Below are 23390 nucleotides of genomic sequence, written 5' to 3'. Positions count from 1 at the left end.
TAATTGTTGGCTTTTTTTTTCTTACACTTTCACGGCTTCTCGAACACCTAAACTACAGAGAGTTCTTAAGCCGAATTAATTTAAACACTTTCCAAATTAACCAGATTCCTCAGTAAAAAGTATTCCTTTAGTGAACAAAACAGGTCGCAAATTGTGCTTGTGCAATTGAAATCAAACGTCCCCTCCCCGAGTTCTCCTTAAAACACAGAGGAAACAAAATGCCCACTGTTGAAGACTAGTTTTTTCTGTTACTATGAGTACTTGGATAGTTGCTGGTAGAGGGTACTTTTAATTGTTATCTTAATAAACTTATAAGCCCCACTTTTGGCTGCTTTTTTAAAATTTAGGAAACCGGATGTAAAAACATTTGGAGGCATCCGAGGACTCCGAAGAGAAAGAAACAATTTTTCCTGTTTCTTCCCCGCTCGTGCGCTCTCTCTATTTTTTAATTCCTCTCAATATGGAGTCTATCCCTGAAGAAACATATAGTGAAAAATAGTTCTTTCTATAGTGAGATTTATACCACCAGTGCATACATCAAGTTTTCTTCCATTCTTGGGAATTGATACTAGTAAGTTAACATTCCAGTAAAGGCTCTTTGAAGACGCACAAAACAGACGCACAAAAGAACTGAGATGTGGAAATTAAGATGGGAAATTGGGTATGTGAAGGAGGAAAGTTTTTCGCCTTCTCCCCTCTGCACTGAGAACTGTGAAGTAATCAGGAGAACATCCTCGCCCACTGGGACCACCACAGCCAGACACATTCCAGGGTTTCACCCACCAAACCACCGAGGCGAACGGTCCATAGTCCTTCCTACCTGAAGCCAAACCTTCCTAAAGCCCTGGATCCTGTGCTCTCCACGTGTCATACCCCAGCTCTCAACTAAGAATCAATTTTTCTCTCTTCTTGATTTTTTTTGTTCAACACACAAACATGCGTTATTTATCTTAAAACAAAAACTTCGACCTAGTTTCTTCACAAGCTGCCATTCTATTTCTGTTCCCCTTTGGAGCAAAAGCCCATCCCCTTTTGGACTAAGCTCAAGTTTCCCCTCCTCCCGTTTCTTAACCCTGACAATGCCCTTCAGCCATAGACCAAAAACAAAAACAAAAACAAACCAGAAAATCCCCACACCTGTTGTCAAATACAATTAGTTTATTACTCAGGGCAACAAGGAAGAAGCCTGGGGTGATTCAGTAAGATGGTGAGTATAGGATCTCGGCTTTTGTTGTGTAATTTGGTGGAGGTTCTAAGTAAGCAGCAGGGGCTTGTTCTGAATTGAGTGCTCAGAAAATCAGGGCAATTCTAGGATCTGAAATTTTATCTATAAGGATGGCAGACTAAAGGAGGAATAAAGGTGAAACTGATAAAGTAACAGTCACTCATTGAGCAAGAGGGATATTTGCTGTTTTGAGTTGGACAGTGATCAACTTGTCTGAAGTGTATGTTATGTGAAAAACAGGAAAAGCATAGTTTGCTGAAAGCGTCCTATCTTTTTTTTTTTTGAAAGCGTCATATCAATCTGCAATAGCATTGAGGCTTACCTGTGTTAGGTTAGTTCCCAGATGTCAGGCACTTCTTGCTCTTCTCAGCCCACCCTAGTCAGGACTTCCTGCCCCTCCTGGCACACCCCACTAGTCTACTGAACTGTACATGAAAAGGTCATAATTAATCTCCACATTACTAAATCTAATTAACTGCAAAGCCTAATTAACTCGAAGTATCAGAAATTTATTACAAATTTGATCACTCCATGTTGGACATAAATGCTCTCGTTTTCTTCCCCATCTCATCAGCTACTTCCTTTCTCTCCTCTCTCTTCACTTGGGAGTACTCTAGGATGGGTGAGTCCTTGGTCCTCTTCTCTGTCCATACTCATGCACTTGGCAATCTCTCGGTTTTAAATACCAGAAACTTGCTGATGATTCACAACTTTTTTTTTTTTTTTTGAGACAGAGTTTCGCTCTTGTTACCCAGGCTGCAGTGCAATGGCGCGATCTCGGCTCACCGCAACTTCCGCCTCCTGGGTTCAGGCAATTCTCCTGCCTCAGCCTCCTGAGCAGCTGGGATTACAGGCACGCGCCACCATGCCCAGCTAATTTTTGTATTTTTAGTAGAGACGGGGTTTCACCATGTTGACCAGGATGGTCTCGATCTCTTGACGTCGTGATCCACCCGCCTCCGCCTCCCAAAGTGCTAGGATTATAGGCATGAGCCACCGCGCCCGGCCTGATTCACAACTTTTAAGTGAGCCCAGATCTCTCTCTCTTAAATGTCAAATGTCTATATCCATTTGGATGTGTAGTAGATATCTCATACTTTTTTTTTTTGAGACAGACTCTCACCCTGTCACCCAGGCTGGAGTGCAGTGCTGCGATCTCGGCTCACTGCAGCCTCTGCCTCCCGGGTTCAAGCAATTCTCCTGCCTTAGCCTCCTGAGTAGCTGGGACTACAACCACGAGCCACCAAGCCTGGCTAATTTTTGTATTTTTAGTAGAGACAGGGTTTCATCATGTTGGCCAGGATGGTCTTGATCTCCTGACCTTGTAATCTACCTACCTTGACTTCGCAAAGTGCTGGGATTATAGGCATGAGCCACCGCACCTGGCATCTCATACTTAACATGTACAAAAACTATTGATTTTTGCCTGAAAATTTTTTTCTCCTATAGTTTTCCTTGTTTTTTTTTTCCCCCTATTAACAGTAACACCATCCTTCTAGTGGCATGGATGAAAAATATTGGAAACATTACTGATTCCTATCTCTCCAACCCCATTGTGAAAGTGTCCTTCAATATTCCCCTCCCATATTCACTGTGAGCTTGGTCATGTGACTAGCTTTGGCTAACAGGACAACAGAAATCATGATGCAGTGTCTTGAGAACTCACACAGTGGGGCTTGGCAAGCTGCCAAGTAAAAAGTCAGTACCCTGAGACTGCCATGCTGAGGAAGCCTAAGCTAGCCACATGGAGAGAGGCATGTGGAAGACAGAGAAGCCATGTGAAGAGCACTGACACTGAGACTTGTACACAAGGCTGTCCTAGACCTTCCATCCTAGCACACCAATTACATACAGCCAGGTGACTATCTCCAGCTCATACGACATGGAACAGAACTGCTCACCTGAGTCTTGCCTGAATTCCTGATCCACAAAACCATAAGCAAATAGAATTTGTATTGTTTTAAGCCATTAACTTTTAGAAGTTTGTTACAAAGCAATAGGTAACTGAAACATCCACGCCATATCTATCAGAAAATCCTGTCAGTCTGCCCTCCATATATCCAATCAGGCTTCTGATTGTTACTGCTAGCACCCTGGTTTAAACCATCATCTCACTGGGATTACTACAATGGTTTCTTAACTGACTTTCCTGTTTCAGTTTGTCTCTCTAAACTCTATTCCTAACACAACATCCAGAATAATCTAGTTTAAACAAGCCAGATCTTGTCATTATTCCATTCAGAACCCTCCAAGGGCACCCTGTTTCATTCAGTAAGATGTATCCTTATAAGATATGCCCACTACTTCCCCATCTACTATTGCTTTTCTTCTCCTTGCTCATTCTACATGAGCCAAATTGGCCTCCTTGTCAAACCTGGAATATGTTAGGCATGCCTTTCCTTAGGGTTTTTTTTTTTTTTTTTTTGAGACAATGTCTTGCTCTGTCACCCAGGCTGGAGTGCAGTGGCATGATCTCGGCTCACTGCAGCCTCCACCTCCCCGGTTCAAGCAATTCTCTTGCCTCAGCCTCCCAAGTAGCTAGGATTACAGGCATGCACGACCATACCTAGCTAATTTTCATATTTTCATGTTGCTCAGGCTGGTCTCAAACTCCTGACCTCAAGTGATCCACTCGCCTCGGCCTCCCAAAGTGCTAGGATGACAGGCATGAGCCACCACAACCGGCTTCCTCTTCTTACAAAGACACCAGTCATAGTGGATCTGGGCCCCACCCTAATGATCACATTTTAATTTGACTACATCTGCAACTCTATTTCCAAATAAGGTCATGTTCACAAGATACAGGGGTTAGGACTTCAACATATCTTTTGGAGGGACACAATTCAACCTCTAACAGAGGGTTACATTCCTTAACCTCAGCCACTAGTTGTCTGCTACTATATAGCTAGTTTTAAAGCTCTAGTCACAGATCCTGTTTTTGATATTATTCAGTGATGAAAACTTCTCATAAATAATCTAAATTTAACAAAAGGTGAGGTCAATATAAATGCAAAGTAGAGAATTTTAAAATTATGTTTACTGAAAAAAGAGATAATGTTAATAAAATAGTAAATCCATCCAACTGGCAATAGCATACCTATTCCTGGCACTCTTACTGGGAGGTTTCAAAGTTAAGAAATAGAAAAGCTTTGTTCTAATGGAGCTTATATTCCAGAAAGGAAGATAAAACCCCTGTTGAAGCAATTACAAGGTAAAAGTTAGAAGTGCCCCAGTTATGGATGCTGTGCTTACAGAAAGAGTGCTATAAAGAGTGGTAGGACTAGAGGACACAAGTATCCAGAAAGAATGAAATCAGCAAAATTTCAACAAGAGGTAGTTCATTAAAAACAAATGAATAAATAAAAGTTAAATGGCCTGTAATCCCAGCACTTCGGGAGGCCGAGGCGGGTGGATCACAAGGTCAAGAGATGGAGACCATCCTGGTCAACATGGTGAAACCCCGTCTCTACTAAAAATACAAAAAAAAAATTAGCTGGGCATGGTGGCGCTTGCCTGTAATACCAGCTACTCAGGAGGCTGAGGCAGGAGAATTGCCTGAACCCCGGAGGCGGAAGTTGCGGTGAGCCGAGATAGCGCCATTGCACTCCAGCCTGGGTAACAAGAGCGAAACTCCGTCTCAAAAAAAAAAAGTTAAATGACCAAGTACATATTTCAAAGAATCTTTGCCCTGAGAAGATATAAAGCACAAAAGCAAAGATTAATGGCATTATGAATGCATTTTTACAAAGCAGTTGTAAAATGCTTTATATAAAAATGAAGTATCTTTTCTCTTAGAAATATAGAATTGCTCATAAAAGAAACTGTAAAGTTAAAAAGTGAACATTTCCACGCTTTGCTTAACAAATGCCTGACTGTATTAGCAAACATTCTCAGTCCAAAGATCAAGTATATTTCTGGAAAAACATTATTATAATATGGACACCGAAGTACCAAAATAAAGAACTTTTTAAGGGCTGGGCACAGTGGCTCATGCATGTAATCTCTGCACTTTGGGAGGCTGAGGAGGGCAGATCACCTGAGGTCGGTAGTTTGAGACCAGCCTGACCGACGTGGAGAAACCCTGTCTCTACTAAAAATACAAAAAATTAGCCAGGCATGGTGGCGCATGCCTGTTATCCCAGCTACTCGGGAGGCTGAGGCAGGGGAATCACTTGAACACAGGAGGTGGAGGTTGCGATGGGCCAAGATCGTGCCATTGCACTCCAGCCTGGGCCACAGGAGCGAAACTCCATCTCAAAAAAAAATGTTTTTTTTAATGGACCCATGTTAGTATTTGAAATAACAGGTAATGGTTAACATGATTTATGTTTTAAATGGAGTAACTGCTAGAAATAAAATTAATGATACCAGAACAGGTTATGTGAACTGTGGAGAAATAATATTCTTTTTGAAAAACAAGCTACATAACAAACTTCCAAAATCAAACTGCTTTACTGTACTTTATTGATATAAATACAACAAATCTCAATAAGCACCAGCTACCATTTTACCACTACACAAGAAAACAAAGTCAAAAGAATTAAATATTAATGCAAAGAGTAAACACAGCAATGCTTTCACTTCCACTATAGTCCTCTATAACAAAACATTCTACATGCTTTGTACAATTTGCTTATAATTGATTAAGCATTTGAAATAAAGCAAGGTTGATTTTTAATCAAACTTTTATTTCTCAGTGGAAAATGCTCTCTTCATCAGAGGTGGTTGAGTTTTCCCGACATCAAACATCATTTCCAAAGGTGGGTTATTGAGAGAACACCAATCAGGTATACGGCCCGTCTGATTATAATATTCCTTTGAAACAGAACGGCTCCCAAGTATATCTTGTAATGCTCCAAAAATAGCCCCTGTGTGACAAAAATATTTTTTATAGCTAAGATGAAAACTTTTACCAGAAAGCTTTATGTACATATACATCTACTTCACTATATGACAAGAGTGGACTGGTAAAATTCGGCAATGCATAGCCACAATCTTCAAAGTAATTCCAATGAAGCCATTCTTTATTTTATATTTTGAATAATAGAGTATGCCATAACTCCTGTGTTAAAGTAATTTAAATGGCCTTTCACAGATAATAGTGAATATGGTAGTAAGTATTATTGCATTTAAAAGCAAGTGAGATAGAGTGGGGTGGGAGGTATTTCCAACTTTGTTTAAATACAATCAGTAAGATTCTTAGTTTTCTCTGTCACAACTAAGGTTACATATCAATAAATAAAATGGTACTGCAAAACCCACTAAACATCATTATAATGTGCTAAAATTCTATATTCAATATAGACTTCATTAAGACCCACAAGGCAGTCTTAAATATAATTCAGTTACTAAATCAGTTTGTCCTAGATCAAATCAGTTTGTCCTATGTTTTGACCAAATTCTACTTTACAAGAAATAATATAACATTCATTTAAAAATGTCACACTACTTTTTCTCTCTGAATGTACAATCCTGATACCTACTAGTTCTAACTGCATCATAAAACACATATCAGAACATACATAAATGTACACATTCATGATTGTTTTTCCCTTCATAGTTACAGCTGACCCTTGAACAATGCAGGGATTAGGGATGTAGACCCCCAAGCAGTTGAAAATCCATGCATAACTTTTGACTCCCCCAAACTTAACTACTAATAGTCTTAATGTTGACTGAGAAGTCGTACCAATAACATAGTCAATTAACACATAAACAGAACCGTATCTACATATATATTTTTTATACATTCATGACGTATCTTTTTCTTATTTTTTTTTGATATTTCTAGGCTACGTGGTTTGTCTGTGAGTTTTTTCAAATTGTTGCAAATCTCCAAAAATTTTTCCAACATATTTTCTAAAACTGCATACGAGTAGACCCACATAATTCAAACCCATGTTGTTCAAGGGTCAACTGTACTTATTAGGTTATTTGCTTATTTCGGTAAAACCATCATTACTTAAAACATTTAATGAACTCAGTCACAAAAAAGTATAGTTATAAAACAAAGAGATCAATTTTCATACATGGCTCACTAGCTTTGGAAGACATTAAAATAAATGTTTTAAGAAATGGTAGCATCACTAGAATAAATTCAAAGCTTTCACTATTCTGAGGGATGACTTTAAATGAGGAAGTTTACTTAGTATCACAGTTCAAATGCCGAGAGAAATAGATAAAAATTCTGAAAATTAATATAGTTTAAGAAAAAGTCAATGTTATTTCTATTTATAAAATGGACAATTTTGAACCCTGAATGATTTATTATAATATATCCATTAATAGTGTCATTCAGAGACCAATTACTATATAATCATTATATTTTAAAAGTGAAAGTCTTACCTCCCAACCAGGCCACACAGTTAGCTTTTGCAGGTGGAGTATGAATTCGAAATGTCTTAGTGCCAAGAACTTTTTTATATTTTGGTTTTTCTACCAAATATCGTATTTCTGCAAGCAATCTGTGGAGAAATCCTGGCAACATAGAAGTGCCACCTATGACTACCAAATTCTCTGCTAGTTGCTTCCTGGTGTCTATTGGACACTGTTATTAAAAAGAAAGAGAAAAAGAAGGCTTTATTCTGAACTGTACAAATAATGCTTGGCTGAACTTAAGAAAATATACACAAGTATGTACTACAGATTAAATAGGTGATCATTTGTATCATAAAAAGGGCCACAGCAAGGTTTCTTTGACATAGCGAATATAAGCACTATGAAAATACTGCCAAACATATACATACAACTTCAAAGATTTTAAGATATTTTCGACTCTAATAGCATAGGATTTTACATTCCATAAGGCATATGGCAGTAATATGTAAGTGTTGTCATTTTCAGGGTAGCAATGATTAATTTGGGCAAAGAGCATGAGAAGAAATAACTTCTCTTTTTTGGGGTAAGGGAAGTATGTGGAAATTTCATTTTTCTAAGGCGTATTCACAGTGTCAGATGTTAAGTGGGAAGATAACACTTCTAGAAAAATTATGTTTCTACATCAGTTCTCTTTAAGAATTAACAATGATAAGGTCCTTCAATGAATGGAGCCCTAAAGGTAAACAGTATCTGCCAAAGCAATGGTATTTCACATGAAGTCCTATAATTACATAGTCATTAAACAAAAGAAACATATTATTACCATATGTCCTGTGGAATTTAAAACTGAATACTATACAACCCTGAACTGGTAGAAACTACAAGCCACACTAGGTACAAAATAAAAATCTGGTCCCTGTTCTTAAAATAATGCACATATCCATGACACTCATTATCCTGGGCTTTGGAATGTTGTAGATACCATTTCTCAGTGCCAAAGTAAAACTTATTAACTATAAAATTTTAAAATAAAAGTTTAAAAAGTTAAAAGAGGGAACCATATTCTGTAAAAGTTAATAAAATTCAACAAGCAGATTAGTTGCTGACACAAGGTATTTAAAAGCAAACACCCAGCTCCCAAATTTCTTTATTCTTAAAAATAATATATGACAAGGATTGCTAGTTGCCTAAAATAACATTTACAATTTTTCTTTAAAGGATTGTGATAATAAAGGGAATTTTATGACAAGATAAAATACCTGTATAAGGGAATCCAATATTAAAGTGGCAACTGATTTCTCTTCATTATCTTGTTCAAAAAGAATTTCCACAACCGAATCTCTAATGGGATTTGAAAAAGAGAGCATTCTATTGGTGTCACATATTACAATATGACACAGAATATACCATTATTTCCATTTACATAGTATATTTTTAAGTACCAATACTACATTACCACAGAATAATTATTAAAATACAAGGTGCTCTCATTTGTAAATGGGGAGGATAACAATGCCTGCCTCACAGGGGTTGAGGTGAAGATGCAATGAGTTAACAGAACAGGATCTGGCATATAGGAGGCATTCTCTAAGTTATTAGCTGTTACTATTATTATGTATAGGTTTACATTTATTTTGTGTCCAATTATAACTCCCCAAACCTAATAAGAGAAAAGAAACAGTATTCTGTAAAAGTAAGATTCAACAAACAGATTAGCCAGTGATACAAGAGATTTGTAAGCAGCCACCCCCCGCCATTTCGTTGTTTTTTAAATTAATACAAGACAAAGATCACCAGTTCCCTAATAAAACATCCATTTTCCAGTTAATTCTCAAATTAAAATCACTCATTACTTTTTGGTAGCATGAGGAAGATCTTTGTGGTGATGAAAGAGTTCTATATCTTTAAAAATTATATTTAAGGTATCAATATAATGTTTATATATACAACATGATGTATATAAATACAACTTGTGGTGTGTGTATGTATATATCTATGTGTGTGGTATATATATATATACACACACACACATAGTGAAGTAATTACTACATTCAAGCTAATTAACCTATCCAGCACCTTCCATAGTTACTTTTTTTTTGGGGGGTGGGTAGTAAGGGCACCCAAAATCTATTCTTAGTAAATTTTCAGTATAGAATACAGTGTTACTAACTAGAGTCCTCATGCCATACATTAGATCTCTAGGCTTATTCATCACTCATAACTGCAAGTTTGTGTCCTTTGACTCTCTCCTCATTTCCTTCCCCTCTCAACTCCTAACAACCACTGTTTTATTTTCTGTTTCTAGATACTTGACTTTTTTTTAGATTCCACATATATAAGTGAGATCAAGAAGTATTTTTCTTTCTGTGTCTGGCAATAGTTCTATTATCTCCATTGTTGTAGTTGTATTTTATCTACACACGATAAAATAACACAGAACTTACATATACTTTATGGCAATTTACTAGTTTTGATATCATATTATAGTTATATAAGGTGTTTAACCATTGGAAGAAACTGAAAGGGTATATGGGACCTCTCTGTATTATCTTTTGTAACTGCCTGTTAATCTGTATTATTTGAAAATAAAAAAAGATAAAACTCCATTTTAAAGCCAGATATACTGTGCCTCTCACCCCATCCCACTAGTTAAAACACTATAATTTACCAGCCTTTGGCCAGGTGCAATGGCTCATGCCTATAATCTCAGGATTTTAGGAGGCTAAGGGCAGTGCAGCGAAATGGCTTGAGTCTAGGAGTTTGAGACCAGCCTGACCTCATCTCTTAAAAAAGCAAAAAACAACAAAAAACCACTTTCTCTTGCAATTAGATGTAGTTACATATCAGACAATGAGATCGAGACAGAAGTAATATGTGGGACTTTTTTTTTTCCTTTTGAGACAAGAGTCTCACTCGGTGCAGTGGCTTGATCTCAGATCAGCCTCCCAGGTTCAAGTGATTCTCATGTCTCAGGCTCCCAAGTAGCTGGGATTACAGGCTTGTGCAACCAAACTAAGCTAATTTTTTGTATATTTTCAGTAGAGACAGGGTTTTGCCATGTTGGCCAGGCTGGTCTCAAACTCCTGGCCTGCCTCGATCACCCAAGGTGTTGGGATTACAGGCATGAGCCACCAAACCCGGCCTATGTTGGACTTTTAATTAAGAGTTAAGCACTTTCTTCTTTCCCTTCTTTTCCCTTCTTAGCACTACTTGCTTGAAATAAAGACATGGTAGCTACAACTTGAGCAGCCATCCTGGACCTCAAGGATAAGGGCTACATCCCAGAGATGATAGATGGAAAGATGTTTGGGTCTCTAATATGAGACGATAATATCATCCCTGGATGATCTACCTCTGAACTTCTTTTCTTTTAATTTTTAACTTTCTGAAATAGGATCTTGCCCTGTTGCTCAAGCTGGAATGCAATGGTACAATCTTGACTCATTGTAACCACTGCATCTGGGCTCAAGCGATCCAACAGCATTGGCATCCCTAACTGCTGGGATTATAGGCATGAGCCCCCACAACTTTGGACTTCTTTTAAACAAGAGATAAACTTCTAACTTGTTGAAGCAACTATGTTCAGGTTTGTATAACTGTGGCCAAACCAAATCCTAACCAATGCAATACAAAATTAACTATACATATGCAGGTATAAACTCTGTTTTTTATAAAATTGGGATATTATATATAACTATTTTGAAGCTTTAAAAAGTCCTTTTCAAAACCAAAATTCTCTTCATGAGACTCAATCTACTAGCTAATTCTTTTCACTTCACCACTAAAGTATACTAACTGAGGCCTGCAGTATGCTGAACAGGCATCGCTGGTCAGCCGCTTGCCACTATGCCTTGCAGACTTCTTTCACCAGTTAAGTTGCATACTTACAAAGAGTCACTCTTCTTGTTCCGAATCTTTTGTCAGCTGACTTGATAGTAAAATTATATAACTTAACAATTATTACTTAACCAATGAAATATTAAGGTAGAAAACAAGTTGTTCTTTCTATAAAAACTATGTTGAAAGCTTTGGAAAGACAAGATAATTATTAAAGTATTTGTAACATAGGTGACACAACTGTAAAAGTCTAGAAGAAAATAACTAGATGGATTCTGTTTTTTTAAATTATTATTTCTAGTAGAGATGGGTATTCACCATGCTGGCCAGGGTGGTCTTGAACTCCTGACCTCAAGTGATCTGCCCGCCTCAATCTTCCAAAGTGCTGGGATTACAGGCATGAGCCAACATGCCTGGCTAACTAGATGGATTCTGTACCAAGACTGATTCCTAGTAACTTGAAGCTCTCACTGTACTTATTAAAAAAAAAGCTGGAAATCATAAATTATGAATTACGGGTTTATATAATTTTAACTCAGAACTCTATAAGCAGACTTAGCCTCAAAGAAAAGTTCTTAGAAAAAAGTTATAAATACACACAAATTTTAAGTTAAAATAAAATGTTTAGTATATAATTTTTTATAATGGTCCCTATTTATTTATTTTTGAGATGGAGTTCTGCTCTTGTTACCCAGACTGGAATGCAATGGCACGATCTAGGCTCAATGCAAGCTCCACCTCCAGGTTCAAGCAATTCTCCTGCCTCAGCCTCCCGAGTAGCTGGGATTACAGGCATGAGCCACCACACCCGGCTAATTCTGTATTTTTAGTAGAGATGGGGTTTCTCTATGTTGGTCAGGCTGGTCTCAAACTCTTGACCTCAGGTGATCTACCCGCCTTGGCCTCCCAAAGTGCTGGGACTACAGGTGTGAACCACCTCGCCTGGCCGGCCCTTTATTTTAAATAGCCCTTCTCTTGATTTACCAATCAACTACTCGTCGGTATTGTGTCTAATTAGAAGGGTTCAATGGAACTAGATCTTTTGGTAGAAAAAACATGTTAGCAAACCTAAATTAGTTGAGTTTGGAATGTAAGACATAGTGGCTTCCTTTATTCACAATACATTTTCCTATTATTTTGGAACCAAAAATTTCACGTTCATTGAATTTCCTTTTTTTTGTTAAAGAAAATAGAGATGGGGAGTTGGTTGCAGTGGCTCATGCCTGTAATCCCAACACTTTGGGAGGGCAAGGCGGGAGGACTGCTTGAGTGGAGTTTGAGACCAACTGGGCAACAGAGTGAGACTCCATCTCTACAAAAAAATTTTTTTAAATAAAACAACAAAAGAGATGGGGGTCTTGCTCTGTTGCCCAGGCTGAAGTACAGTGGCATAATCATAGATCACTGTAACCTCAAATTCCTGGGCTCAAGTAATCCTCCCAACTCAGCTTCCTGAAGAACTAGGACTACAGGTGTGTACCACCATACCTGGCTACTTAAAAAAAAAAAGTTTTTTTTCGTAGAGACAGGGTCTCAATATGTTGACCAGGCTGGTCCTGAACTTTTGGGCTCAAGATACCCTCCCACCTCTGCCTCCCAAAGTGCTGGGATTACAAGTGTGAACTATCATGCCTGGTCTCTGCAGTTCCTTAAATAGTTATCTTCTTCTCTTATACTGTGATCCAATAAACAATCAGGAGAAAATTTTTAAAAATAATTTAATAAATACAACTTAAATAAGAAATTAAAATGATATAAAAATAGCTAGCAAAAAGTACTACATTCTCACTCTTTTGCTACCCTGTCCTACCATTGTCTTTAACTTCTGTATATTTATGTTCATTCTTTTAATACTTCCACCTCTACATTAATTAACTCAAAACCTAATAGGATGTTTAATATGTTACATAATAATTATTTCTGTTCTTCTTCTGACCTTATATTTTACAAGGAAACTTTTATAATATAAATTTTATAAAGTGGGGTTATAAACAAATGTCGTTACTAATATGATTATGTAAGTCCTTAACAACAACTTATATTGGGTCATCAGACAGAATAATCAAATGAATAATAAAAGTCAATTACTAAGTCATAAAGACTGAGACTTTATGGAATAACGCATTCATTCTAACAAAAAGTTTTAAAGCAGGAGTCAACAAACCATGGCCTGAGAATAAAATCCAGCCACCACCTGTTTTTGCAAATAAAGTTTTACTGGAACACAGTCATGCTCACTCATTTACATATTATCTATGGCTAATTTTGTATTCCAACTGTAGAGTTGAGTGGTTGCAACAGAGATCATATGGAACCATAAAGCCTGAGCTATTTACTACCTGGTCCTTTACTGAAATATTTTGCTAATCTCTGTTTTAAAGTATCATACTTCCTGCTCCATTTCAAAGAGTGGTTAGTTTCGTTAACTGAAATAATTCTCAATGACACTGATAAATAGGAGATAATTTTTTAAAAAAAATTTAAAAAGCTGCTGCGTACGGTGGCTCATGCCTGTAATCTCAACACTTTTGGAGGCTGAGGCAGGCAGATCACCCAAGGTCAGGAGTTCAAGACCAGCTTGAGCAACATGGTGAAACCCCGCCTCTACTAAACAAATACAAAAATTAGCCAGCCATGGTGGCAGGCACCAGTAATCCCAGCCACTTGGGAGGCTGAGGCAGGAAAATTGCTTGAACCCAGGAGACGGAGGTTACAGTGACCCGAGATGGTGCCACTGCACTCCAGCCTGGGCAACAGAGTGAGAACCTGTCTCAAAAAAAAAAGCTGAATAAAATGAATTATGAATAAGAGGCTTAACAAAAAATACTTAACTGTTAAATTGGCATTGGTGAAATAAAGGCTCATACCAATATTTTTAAAAGCCAAAAGTTTATTTTAGTTTACTACTTTGCCCATAAAAATTAAGATCTAACCTGATTGATCCAAGGACATGTAAAATCTTCTCTCCATCTAATGGATAGTCAATATTTGGGGGTGGTGAGGGACGCTGAAATATAAATATCATAAACATAAGTCCACACGTTGCAACCTTTGCAAAAAGTTGCATCATTTTTTAACTTACCTCATTATTCCCATCAATATTAAATTTAGCTGCTTGGATTTTTAGTCCTCGCTTCAGATCACTTACAAAGCAAGTACGCACTTAAAGGAAGAAAAGGAGACCTTGTTATGGCTAGTTGATTATAATTGAAGAGTGAACCTACAACCCAGTGAAAACAATTCTATTCAAGTAAACATGCTAATCATCTATTCCTTTGGATTTTATAAACTCTATTCCCATCTTTAGCTAGCTAACAATAATTTATTCATAAAAAGAAAGTTTTCATTGACCGAGGTATCATAAGACATGTCGTACATTTATCTTGCATAAAACCTCATTTAAAAAAAATCCTTTGAGGAAATTGTTATTTTATATTTCTTGTATAAGGAGAGCTACAATAAAAATTAATGTTAGCATCATAAAAATGTAGCTATTCTTACTGAATAGCATATTTCTTTAAACCAGATTTTCTTTCTCCTCATCTCTCTGATCCTTTTTAAAGAATCTTGTTGTGAAAAGATGTTACCAAAAAGCAATTGGAAAAAAGGGAAATAAAATTAATAAAAATCTTGGTTGGCCAGAACACAATGCCTTTTTTTTTTTTTTTTGACAGAGTCTTACTCTGTTGCCCAGGCTGATGTGTAGTGATGCAATCTTGGCTCACTGTAACTTCTGCTTCCGGGGTTCATGCGATTCTCATACCTCAGACACCCAAGTAGCTGGGATTACAGGTGTTTGCCACCATACCTGGCTAATTTTTGTATTTTTAGTAGAGATGGGGTTTCGCCATGTTGGCTGGGTTGGTCTTGAACTTGTGACCTCAAGTGATCCACCTATCTCGGCTTCCCAAAGTGCTGGGATTACAGGCGTGTAATTGGTACAATACCAAATTTTGCTCTTAGTTGCAATGTAACACTCCTTAGTTTTGGGCTTTTTGTCATGATTGTTCCTTGTTAGCATACCCCAACACTACCAGTTTCTTTCTACTATATTACTTTACTTTTTGCATTTTGAAAACTTTAAAAAATTCTTTCTGTTGCAAAGTACCTTTTATAAGTTACTTAAAAGTATTTTGAGATAGTTAAGGATTAAATACTTTTTTCAAAGTAGAGACAAAGTTGATGTTAAATGCAAGAAATCTGACAACTTGGTTATATTACTTGTAAAGCATGTTAGCTATATATATTATGAAAAGTATGTATAATATGATATAATGCATAGATACATGATATACATCTATTATATACAATTCTTTTCAAAATACATTATATAGTGAATTTCATTCACTAATTCAAAACACATGTTGAGAATTCATAATGTTACTATGCTAGACAGTGAGCTAGGCGCTAAAGTTACTTATATATTTTATATTTTATTCAAGTTTTTGTGACTACTTAAGCAAAGTAAATACCTAGCCTTGAGATCTTTTTTTTTTTTTAATTTGAGATGGAGTCAAGACTCCCTCACACAGGCTGGAGTGCAGTGGCGCAACCTCAGCTCACTGCAACCTCTGCCTCCCAGATTCAAGTGATCCTCCCACCTCAGCCTCCCAAGTAGCTGGGACTACAGGTGGTGCACCACCATGCCTGGCTAATTTTTTGTAGATTTGTTTATTTACAGAGTCTTGCTCTGTCACCCAGGCTGGAGTGCAATGGCGAGATCTTGGCTTACTGCAACCTCTGCCTCCGGGGTTCAAGATGACACAATACAATCAATGTGTGTATGCTTCATATTAGTTTTCATTTTTGTTTTCTTTTGAGACAGAGTCTTGCTTTGTCACCCAGGCTAGAGTGCAGTGGTCTGATCTTAGCTCACTGAAGCCTCCACTGGCAGAACCCAGGCTCAAGTGATCCTCCCACCTCAGCCCCTTTAAACAGTTGGGACTATAGGTCTGTACCACCACATCTGGCTAATTTTTGTATTTTTTGTAGAGACAGGGTTTTGCCACGTTGTCCAGGCTGGTCTTGTACTCCTGGGCTCAAGTGATTCACCTACTTTGGCCTTCCAAAATGCCGGAATTACAGGGGCAAGCCACCACACCCAGCCTGCTTATTTGTTTTTATCAGAAAGGGTTTCCACTGTATATACTTTCAGCAATATGCTTTCTTCCTTAACATTACAGACCTTCTTCCAAATCAATACTCTAGCTCTTCAACAGCTACATGACATTCCTCATAATGAAGTTACCAAACTTCATGCAATATTCCCTTTTTAGATGGGATGCACACTTGGAATTTTAATAAATATGCCAGATTGCGTTCCAAAAAGGTTAGTTTGCAACCCTTACTAATAGCAATAAACATTCATTTTCCTACAATCTCACTAATACCAGATATCTTTCAAATTTTTGCCAACCTGATGTGATGTCTCCTTGACTAATGGAAGAGTTAAACATATTTTCACAGGTTAGAGGTCATATGAAAAGGTAACACTCCACATGGTCAACAATTGTTATATCATGGAGGACAGAAATGGAAGAGAGGAAAGAAAACCATTTTACCTGAGATATTTCTGTATTATTTGAGCTACTGTAATAAGCATTACAAATGCTTGAAATTTCATAACAATTGGAAAGATTTTAGGTAATTAAAACACATAAAAGATATCAGGTAATATAATGGAAAGCAAGATCTATTTTGTAGTCCTACCTCTAGCCCTACCTACTGTGTGACACTGAATAAATAATTTAACATTTCAGAGCTCCAACTGTATTAGATTATCTCCAGGTCTCATTTAACTCTAAAATCCATTACTGTCTATCTATTAAACATCCTAAATTGTTAACATTAATGACATGCCAAGTATTGAAGATTATATTTTAAATGTATTTTCTTTTATGAATAAAAATACCAGAAAACCAATTTGAACATTATCATAAAAATTCACTCTAGCAAAGTAGAAGCAATAAATCTCACTTAGGTGAATCCAATGTACTGTGTAGTACTTTGGTCACAATTCCGGAATTTTTTAATAAAAATATTTAAAGACTATACTACATCAAATCAGTGGCTTTCTTAAGCAATTTAACTGTTCTTTCACACTGTGCAAACTACTAGTTCCCTGGTAACCCTGTGTACTCTGTATACAATTGAGAAGCTGCTTCATTAACACATCATGACCATGCCACAGCTTCCCTAAGTGTGAAAAAAGAAATCGGAATTTTTACTTAGAGTATCCCATAGCCTAAATATTAAATACTTTTAGGATATTATTTTACGAATATATTTTCTATCTTTGTAAATGTTTAGAAGCATATGCCCTCCAAAATAACACTTAAGGTGAAAGGAACAAAAATGAGAACTTAGTTTACCTTTAATGTCCTCTAAGATACCTTCTGGAACTGAACCTAAAATAAATATTTAGAATTATAAAACTTTATTAACAATTAAAAATAGTCTATTAAATTGCCTTCACATTTATATTTTTCAAATCAGAAAAAAATTTAAAAACCCAACTACTATGTTTTCTCAAAAAGTCTAACAAAAAAATTAAGTTTGCTTTAAGGGAAGAAATATCATCATTCAAAGCCAAGACAAAGCATGGAAACTGAAGCAAAAAACTGAAGTTTCAAGTTTATCTTTCCTGTGATAATAAATAGTTGTCAGTAATGTGCTAACCAAATATATATTTTTAAAAAACCACAGTCTTTTAATCTTGTCCTTCAAAGTAAAGGTGACATTTACAAAATGAGTGAGAAAGTACCTATTCATTCTTTTTTGAATTACGTTCTAAATACTAAATGAAAGAGGCTCACTCAAAGTTCTCATAAGGATACCAAGTATATCTATCTCCACGCGATATAGGGAGCCCTTGGAAAGTGAATGTTTGGATATGTTACCATTGTTATATAATTTTGTTGCCAAAAATCTGTCTCAGAAACAAAATTTTCTAATCTTAAGTCTTCTAAACTAAGAATTTTGGGGTTTTTTTTGAGACAGAGTCTTGCACTATTGCCCTGGTTGGAATGCAGTGGTGAGATCTTGGCTCACTGCAACCTCCACCTGCCAGGTTCAAGTGTTTCTCCTGCCTCAGCCTCTGGAGTAGCTGGGATTACAGGCACCCGTCACCACACCCGGCTAATTTTTACTAGACAGGGTTTCACTATGTTGGCCAGGCTGGTCTTGAACTTCCGACCTCATGATCCACCCACCTCAGCCTCCCGGAATGCTGGGATTACAGACGTTAGCCACTGTGCCCAGCCTCTAAACTAAGAATTTTTAACCTTGGGGTCGGGTGCGGTGGCTCACACCTGTAATCCCAGCACCTTGGGAGGCTGAGGTAGGCGGATCACCTGAGATCAGGAGTTCAAGACCAGCCTGACCAACATGGAGAAACCCCATCTCTACTAAAAATACCAAAAGAGCCAGGCATGGTGGTGTGCACCTGTAATCCCAGCTACTCAGAAGACTGAGGCAGAAGAATTGCTTGAAGCCAGGAGGTGGAGGTTGTAGTGAGCCAAGATCACACCACAGGACTCCAGCCTGGGAGACAGAGCAAGACTCCATCTCAAAAACAAAACAAAACAAAACAAAACAAACAAAAAACTAGAATAGAAACAAGAGGCACTCACTGACTCTGGGTCTAAAAAATCATTTAAATTTCAGTTAGAAGAATAAGAAACATAACATGTTAGTATATAAACTGTACATTTTTCCAATCAGTGTACCTAGGTTAGCCTTTTTGAGTTACTTTTTTTTTTTTTAAGACAAAGTCTTGCTCTGTCACCTAGGCTGGAGTGCAGTGGCATGATCTCAGCTCACTGCAACCTCTGTCTCCTCGGTTCTAGCAATTCTCCTACCTCAGCCTCCCATGTAACTGGGATTACAGGCACCCACCACCACGCTGTCCAGCTAATTTTTGCATTTTTAGTAGAGACAGGGTTTCACCACATTGGCCAAGCTAGTCTCGAACTCCTGACCTCTGGTGATCCACCCACCTCGGCATCCCAAAGTGCTGGGATTACAGGCCTGAACCACCGAGCCTGGCCAATTCTTTTTTAAACTAAGTTCTAAATACTAAATGAAAGAGGCTCATTCAAAATTCACTTAGGATACTCAAGTATATCTCAGACTTGCATGTAATCTTTGCTAAGAACCTGGAAGGAAAAGAGACATTTTAAATGTGTTTGCATTTTTTTTTTTTGAGATGGAGTCTCCCTCTGTCGCCCAGGCTGGAGTGGAATGGCTCGATCTCGGCTCACTGCAACCTCCACCTCGTGGGCTCAAGCAATTCTCCTGCCTCAGCCGCCCAAGTGGCTGGGATTACAGGTGCACACCACCATGCCTGGCTAATTTTTGTATTTTTGGTAGAGATGGAGTTTCACCATGTAGGCCAGGATGGTCTTGATCTCCTGACCTCGTAAGCCACCTGCCTTGGCCTCCCAAAGTGCTGGGACTGCAGGTATGAGCCACCACGCCTGGCTGTGTTTACATTTCTGATTCTATTGCTTCAGCAAATATTGATATGATTTGATTCCACAATTTTGTAGGACTTCATGGCTTTCACAGACTCAGATTGTGAGGTGAATTAAAGGGAAAACTCAGAATCAGTCCAAGAAGGTTGACTAGAAAAAGAATATCCAAGAATGTGCTGTTTATAATTTTATGGAAGTATATTGGGTTTAAAGACCTTTACAAAGAACATCTTAGGATGCTATACTGAATTTATTATATTTGAAGACCTTTTATAAATTACCTGTCACCAGAATATGCTAAGACATAACAATGTAATCTGGAACTTGAGAGCTATAAGTGGATCTACAGAATGAAAAATGCTAGTATCTTACCTACCAATAAGGAACAACAGGAAAACATAAGCAAGTCTAAGTGTCCTGAAAACCTGCCTTTCCAACATATATTCAATGCCCCAGCACTATACTAGGTGCTACAGATTGAAAAATAAATAAGACAGGGATCCTCAAAGTCTCCTGGGGAAACAGGCAAATAAGAATGTGTCATATATGCTAGGATAAATTACTGCTGAGGGTTTAACAGAGAGGAACAATTTATTCTGCTTAGGAAAGATGAGGAAGGCTTCATCCTTAAGATGACATTCCAGCTGAGTCATCCAGAGGGATCAAAAACCCAATTAGGCAAAGAAAAACATCCTAGGGAAACAAATAGGATAAATTAAGGCACAGAGCTGTGCTAGGACTCACAGTCCGTTAACAACTATAAGAAATTTACTGTAGCTTTAATAAGGAGCAATGGATAAAGTTTAGTGATCCAAGGATAAGAGGCAGAGCAGTCAGATTTTGAAGAAACATTTATATCAAACAGATAATTTGGATTTTAACTTGTAGGACCTTACAAAAATTCTCAAGCAAAAAAGCAATGTAGTTATATTTATTTTGTGAAAAATTGGCCAGCCAGGGTGGCTCAGGCTATAATCCTAGCATTTTGGGAGTCGGGGCTGGTAGACTGCTTGAGCTCAGGAGTTTGAGACCAGCCTGAGTGACATGGCGAAACCCCATTCTACAAAAAATACCAAAAAAGAAAACATTAGCTGGGTGTGGTGACTCATGCCTGCAGTCCCAGCTACTCAGGAGGCTGAGTTTGGAGGATGGCTTGAGCCCAGGAGGTGGAGACTGCAGTAAGCCAAGATCACACCACTGCCTTCCAGTCTGGGCAACAGAGTGAGACCCTGTCTCAAAAAAATAAAAATATTTTGTGCAAAGTTATTCCTGGCAACAGTGTGAAACAGACCGAATTCATCCAGAGAGTAGATTTCTATAATAATCCAAGCAAGAAATGAGGGCCTAGATTAAAACAATTTGCTCTCAGATGTTCAGTGATGTGGAAGGTTAAAAAAAAAGAGAGAGAAAAATGAGATCTGAAAGAGATTTCTGAGGAAGAATTGAAAGGCTATGATAACTCCCAGTTTTGTAAAATGGGAGACAAGGAAGATGTTATCATCTTTATCTTATAATTGAAATGTATTTGAGGAAAGACATAAGGTGTTCACTTTTGGAAATGTTAAGTTTGGGGTGCCTAGAGATATGCATAGTCTCTAACAATCAGTTGGAAATATGAATATCAAGTTCAGGAGGAGGATCAGGGCCAGTGACACATTTGAGAATCAACAACATGCAGATGTAGAAGTCATGGGAGTAGATGAGATCACATTTAAAAAGCCAGTAGAGAAAAAGAAGGAACCAACACTAGATCCCTAGTGGAGTATCAGTAGAGCAAGCAAGAGCAGAGGAATCCAGAGGAATATTTGGAGAAATAACAGACCACCACTAAGGAAAAGAATCCTGAAAGCCAAGGAGAATAAAGCATACCAAAAGTACACGATGATCCACAATGTCAAAGGTTCTAGAAAAGCTGACTAAAATCCAGCTGTTGAATTTGGTGATTAAAAGTTCAATGGTGAGCTTATAGTTGAAGTAGTGCCATGAGAGTGGCATGGGGAGAAAAGAGAATAACCATGCAATGGAGCAAAGACTAAAATATAAGTTGAAGAAATAAAAAGAGAGTGTAAACCACTCCTAAACAACTTAAAATGAATTTACCCATTACTGAGGGAAGGCTCTGTTCTTTAGCAGCACTTGTGTCAACAGTACATTGTTCTAACAGTTGAGTTTCCAACTCTCTGAAATTAAAACAAAAAGTTACTGGAATTAAAACGTTGTAACTGATACCCTTATTCATAACAGATTTATTATCATTATTATTATTATTGAGACAGAGTCTTATTTTGTCACCCAGGCTGGAGTGCAATGGTGTAATCTCAGTTCACTGCAACCTCCACCTCCTGGATTCAAGCGATTCTCCTGCCTCAGTCTCCCGAGTAGCTGGGATTACAGGCGCCTACCACCACACCCAGCCCAATTATTATGATTTAAATAAAAATGGTCTTCCCACTGGGCACAGTGGCTCACACCTATAATCACAGCACTCTGGGAAGCTGAGGTGGGCCAATCACCTGAGGTGAGGAGCTAGAGAAAAACCTGGCCAACATGGTGAAACCCTGTCTCTACTAAAAATACAAAAATTAGCCAGGCGTGGTGGTATGCGCCTGTAATCCCAGCTACTCGGGAGGCCGAGGTAGGAGAATTGCTTGAACCCAGGAAGCGGAGGTTGCAGGGAAGCCAAGATCATGCCACTGCACTCCAGTCAGGGCAACAGAGCGAGACTCCATTTCGATTAAAAAAAAAAAAAAAAAAGGTCTTCGACTATTTTATTATATAGGTAAACTATTACATAAGTTTACCTGTGCAATAAACCTGCACTTGTACCTCTGAGCTTAATAAAAAAAAAAGTAAAAACAAACAAACAAAAAAAGGCTGGGCACGGTGGTTCATGCTTGTAACCCCAGCACTTTGGGAGGCCAAGGCAGGTGGATTACGAGGTCAGGAGTTCGAGGCCAGCCTGGCCAAGATGGTGAAACCCCATCTCTAGTAAAAACACAAAAAAAATTAGCCGGGCATGGTGGCAAGTGCCTGTAATCCCAGGTATTCAGGACACTGAGGTAGAGAATTGCTTGAAGCCGGGAGGCAGAGAATGCAGTGAGCCAAGACTGCGCCATTGCACTCCAGCCTGGGTGACAGAGTGAGACTTCATCTCAAAAAAACAAAACAAACAAACAAAAAAACCATGATACATAAACAAAATGGAGTACTATTAAGCAATAAAAAAAAATAAGATCCAGTCATCTGCAAGAACACTGATGGAAGTGGAGATCATTATGTTAAGTGAAATAAGCCAGGTACAGAAAGACAAACATTACATGTTCTCACTTATTTGTGGGGTCTAAATATCAAAAAATGGAACTCATGGACATAGAGAATAGAAGGATGGCTACCAGAGGCTTGGGAGGATAATGGAGGGATAAAAAGGAGGTGAGGATGATTAATGGGTACAAAAAAATAGAAAGAATAAGACATATTATTTGATAACATAACAGGGTGACTATTGACAATAATAACTTAAATGTACATTTTAAAAT

General features: G+C 37.8%; 1 protein-coding gene across 2 annotated transcripts in view; it reads right to left on the bottom strand.

The window, feature by feature from the left end:
* Positions 1-5666: 5666 nt before the first annotated feature.
* The window catches only part of ACTR10 (actin related protein 10), a 30375-nt gene continuing 12651 nt past the window's right edge, over positions 5667-23390 (bottom strand). For both annotated transcript variants that reach the window (XM_012450973.2, XM_012450974.2), the window contains exons 7-13: positions 21955-22034; positions 17752-17787; positions 14463-14542; positions 14314-14387; positions 8803-8884; positions 7571-7772; positions 5667-6093 (exon numbers count right to left, since the gene is read on the bottom strand). In XM_012450973.2, the coding sequence (XP_012306396.1) occupies positions 5912-6093; positions 7571-7772; positions 8803-8884; positions 14314-14387; positions 14463-14542; positions 17752-17787; positions 21955-22034 (736 nt within the window). In that variant the 3' untranslated portion in view covers positions 5667-5911. The remainder of the gene's footprint in view (positions 6094-7570; positions 7773-8802; positions 8885-14313; positions 14388-14462; positions 14543-17751; positions 17788-21954; positions 22035-23390) is intronic.

The sequence above is a fragment of the Aotus nancymaae genome, unplaced genomic scaffold, assembly GCF_030222135.1.
Source record: "Aotus nancymaae isolate 86718 unplaced genomic scaffold, 86718_ANA_hifiasm-v0.15.2.pri h1tg000062l, whole genome shotgun sequence".
NCBI classification, from domain to species: Eukaryota; Metazoa; Chordata; class Mammalia; order Primates; family Aotidae; genus Aotus; species Aotus nancymaae.
This window is presented reverse-complemented; position numbering and strand designations above follow the sequence as displayed.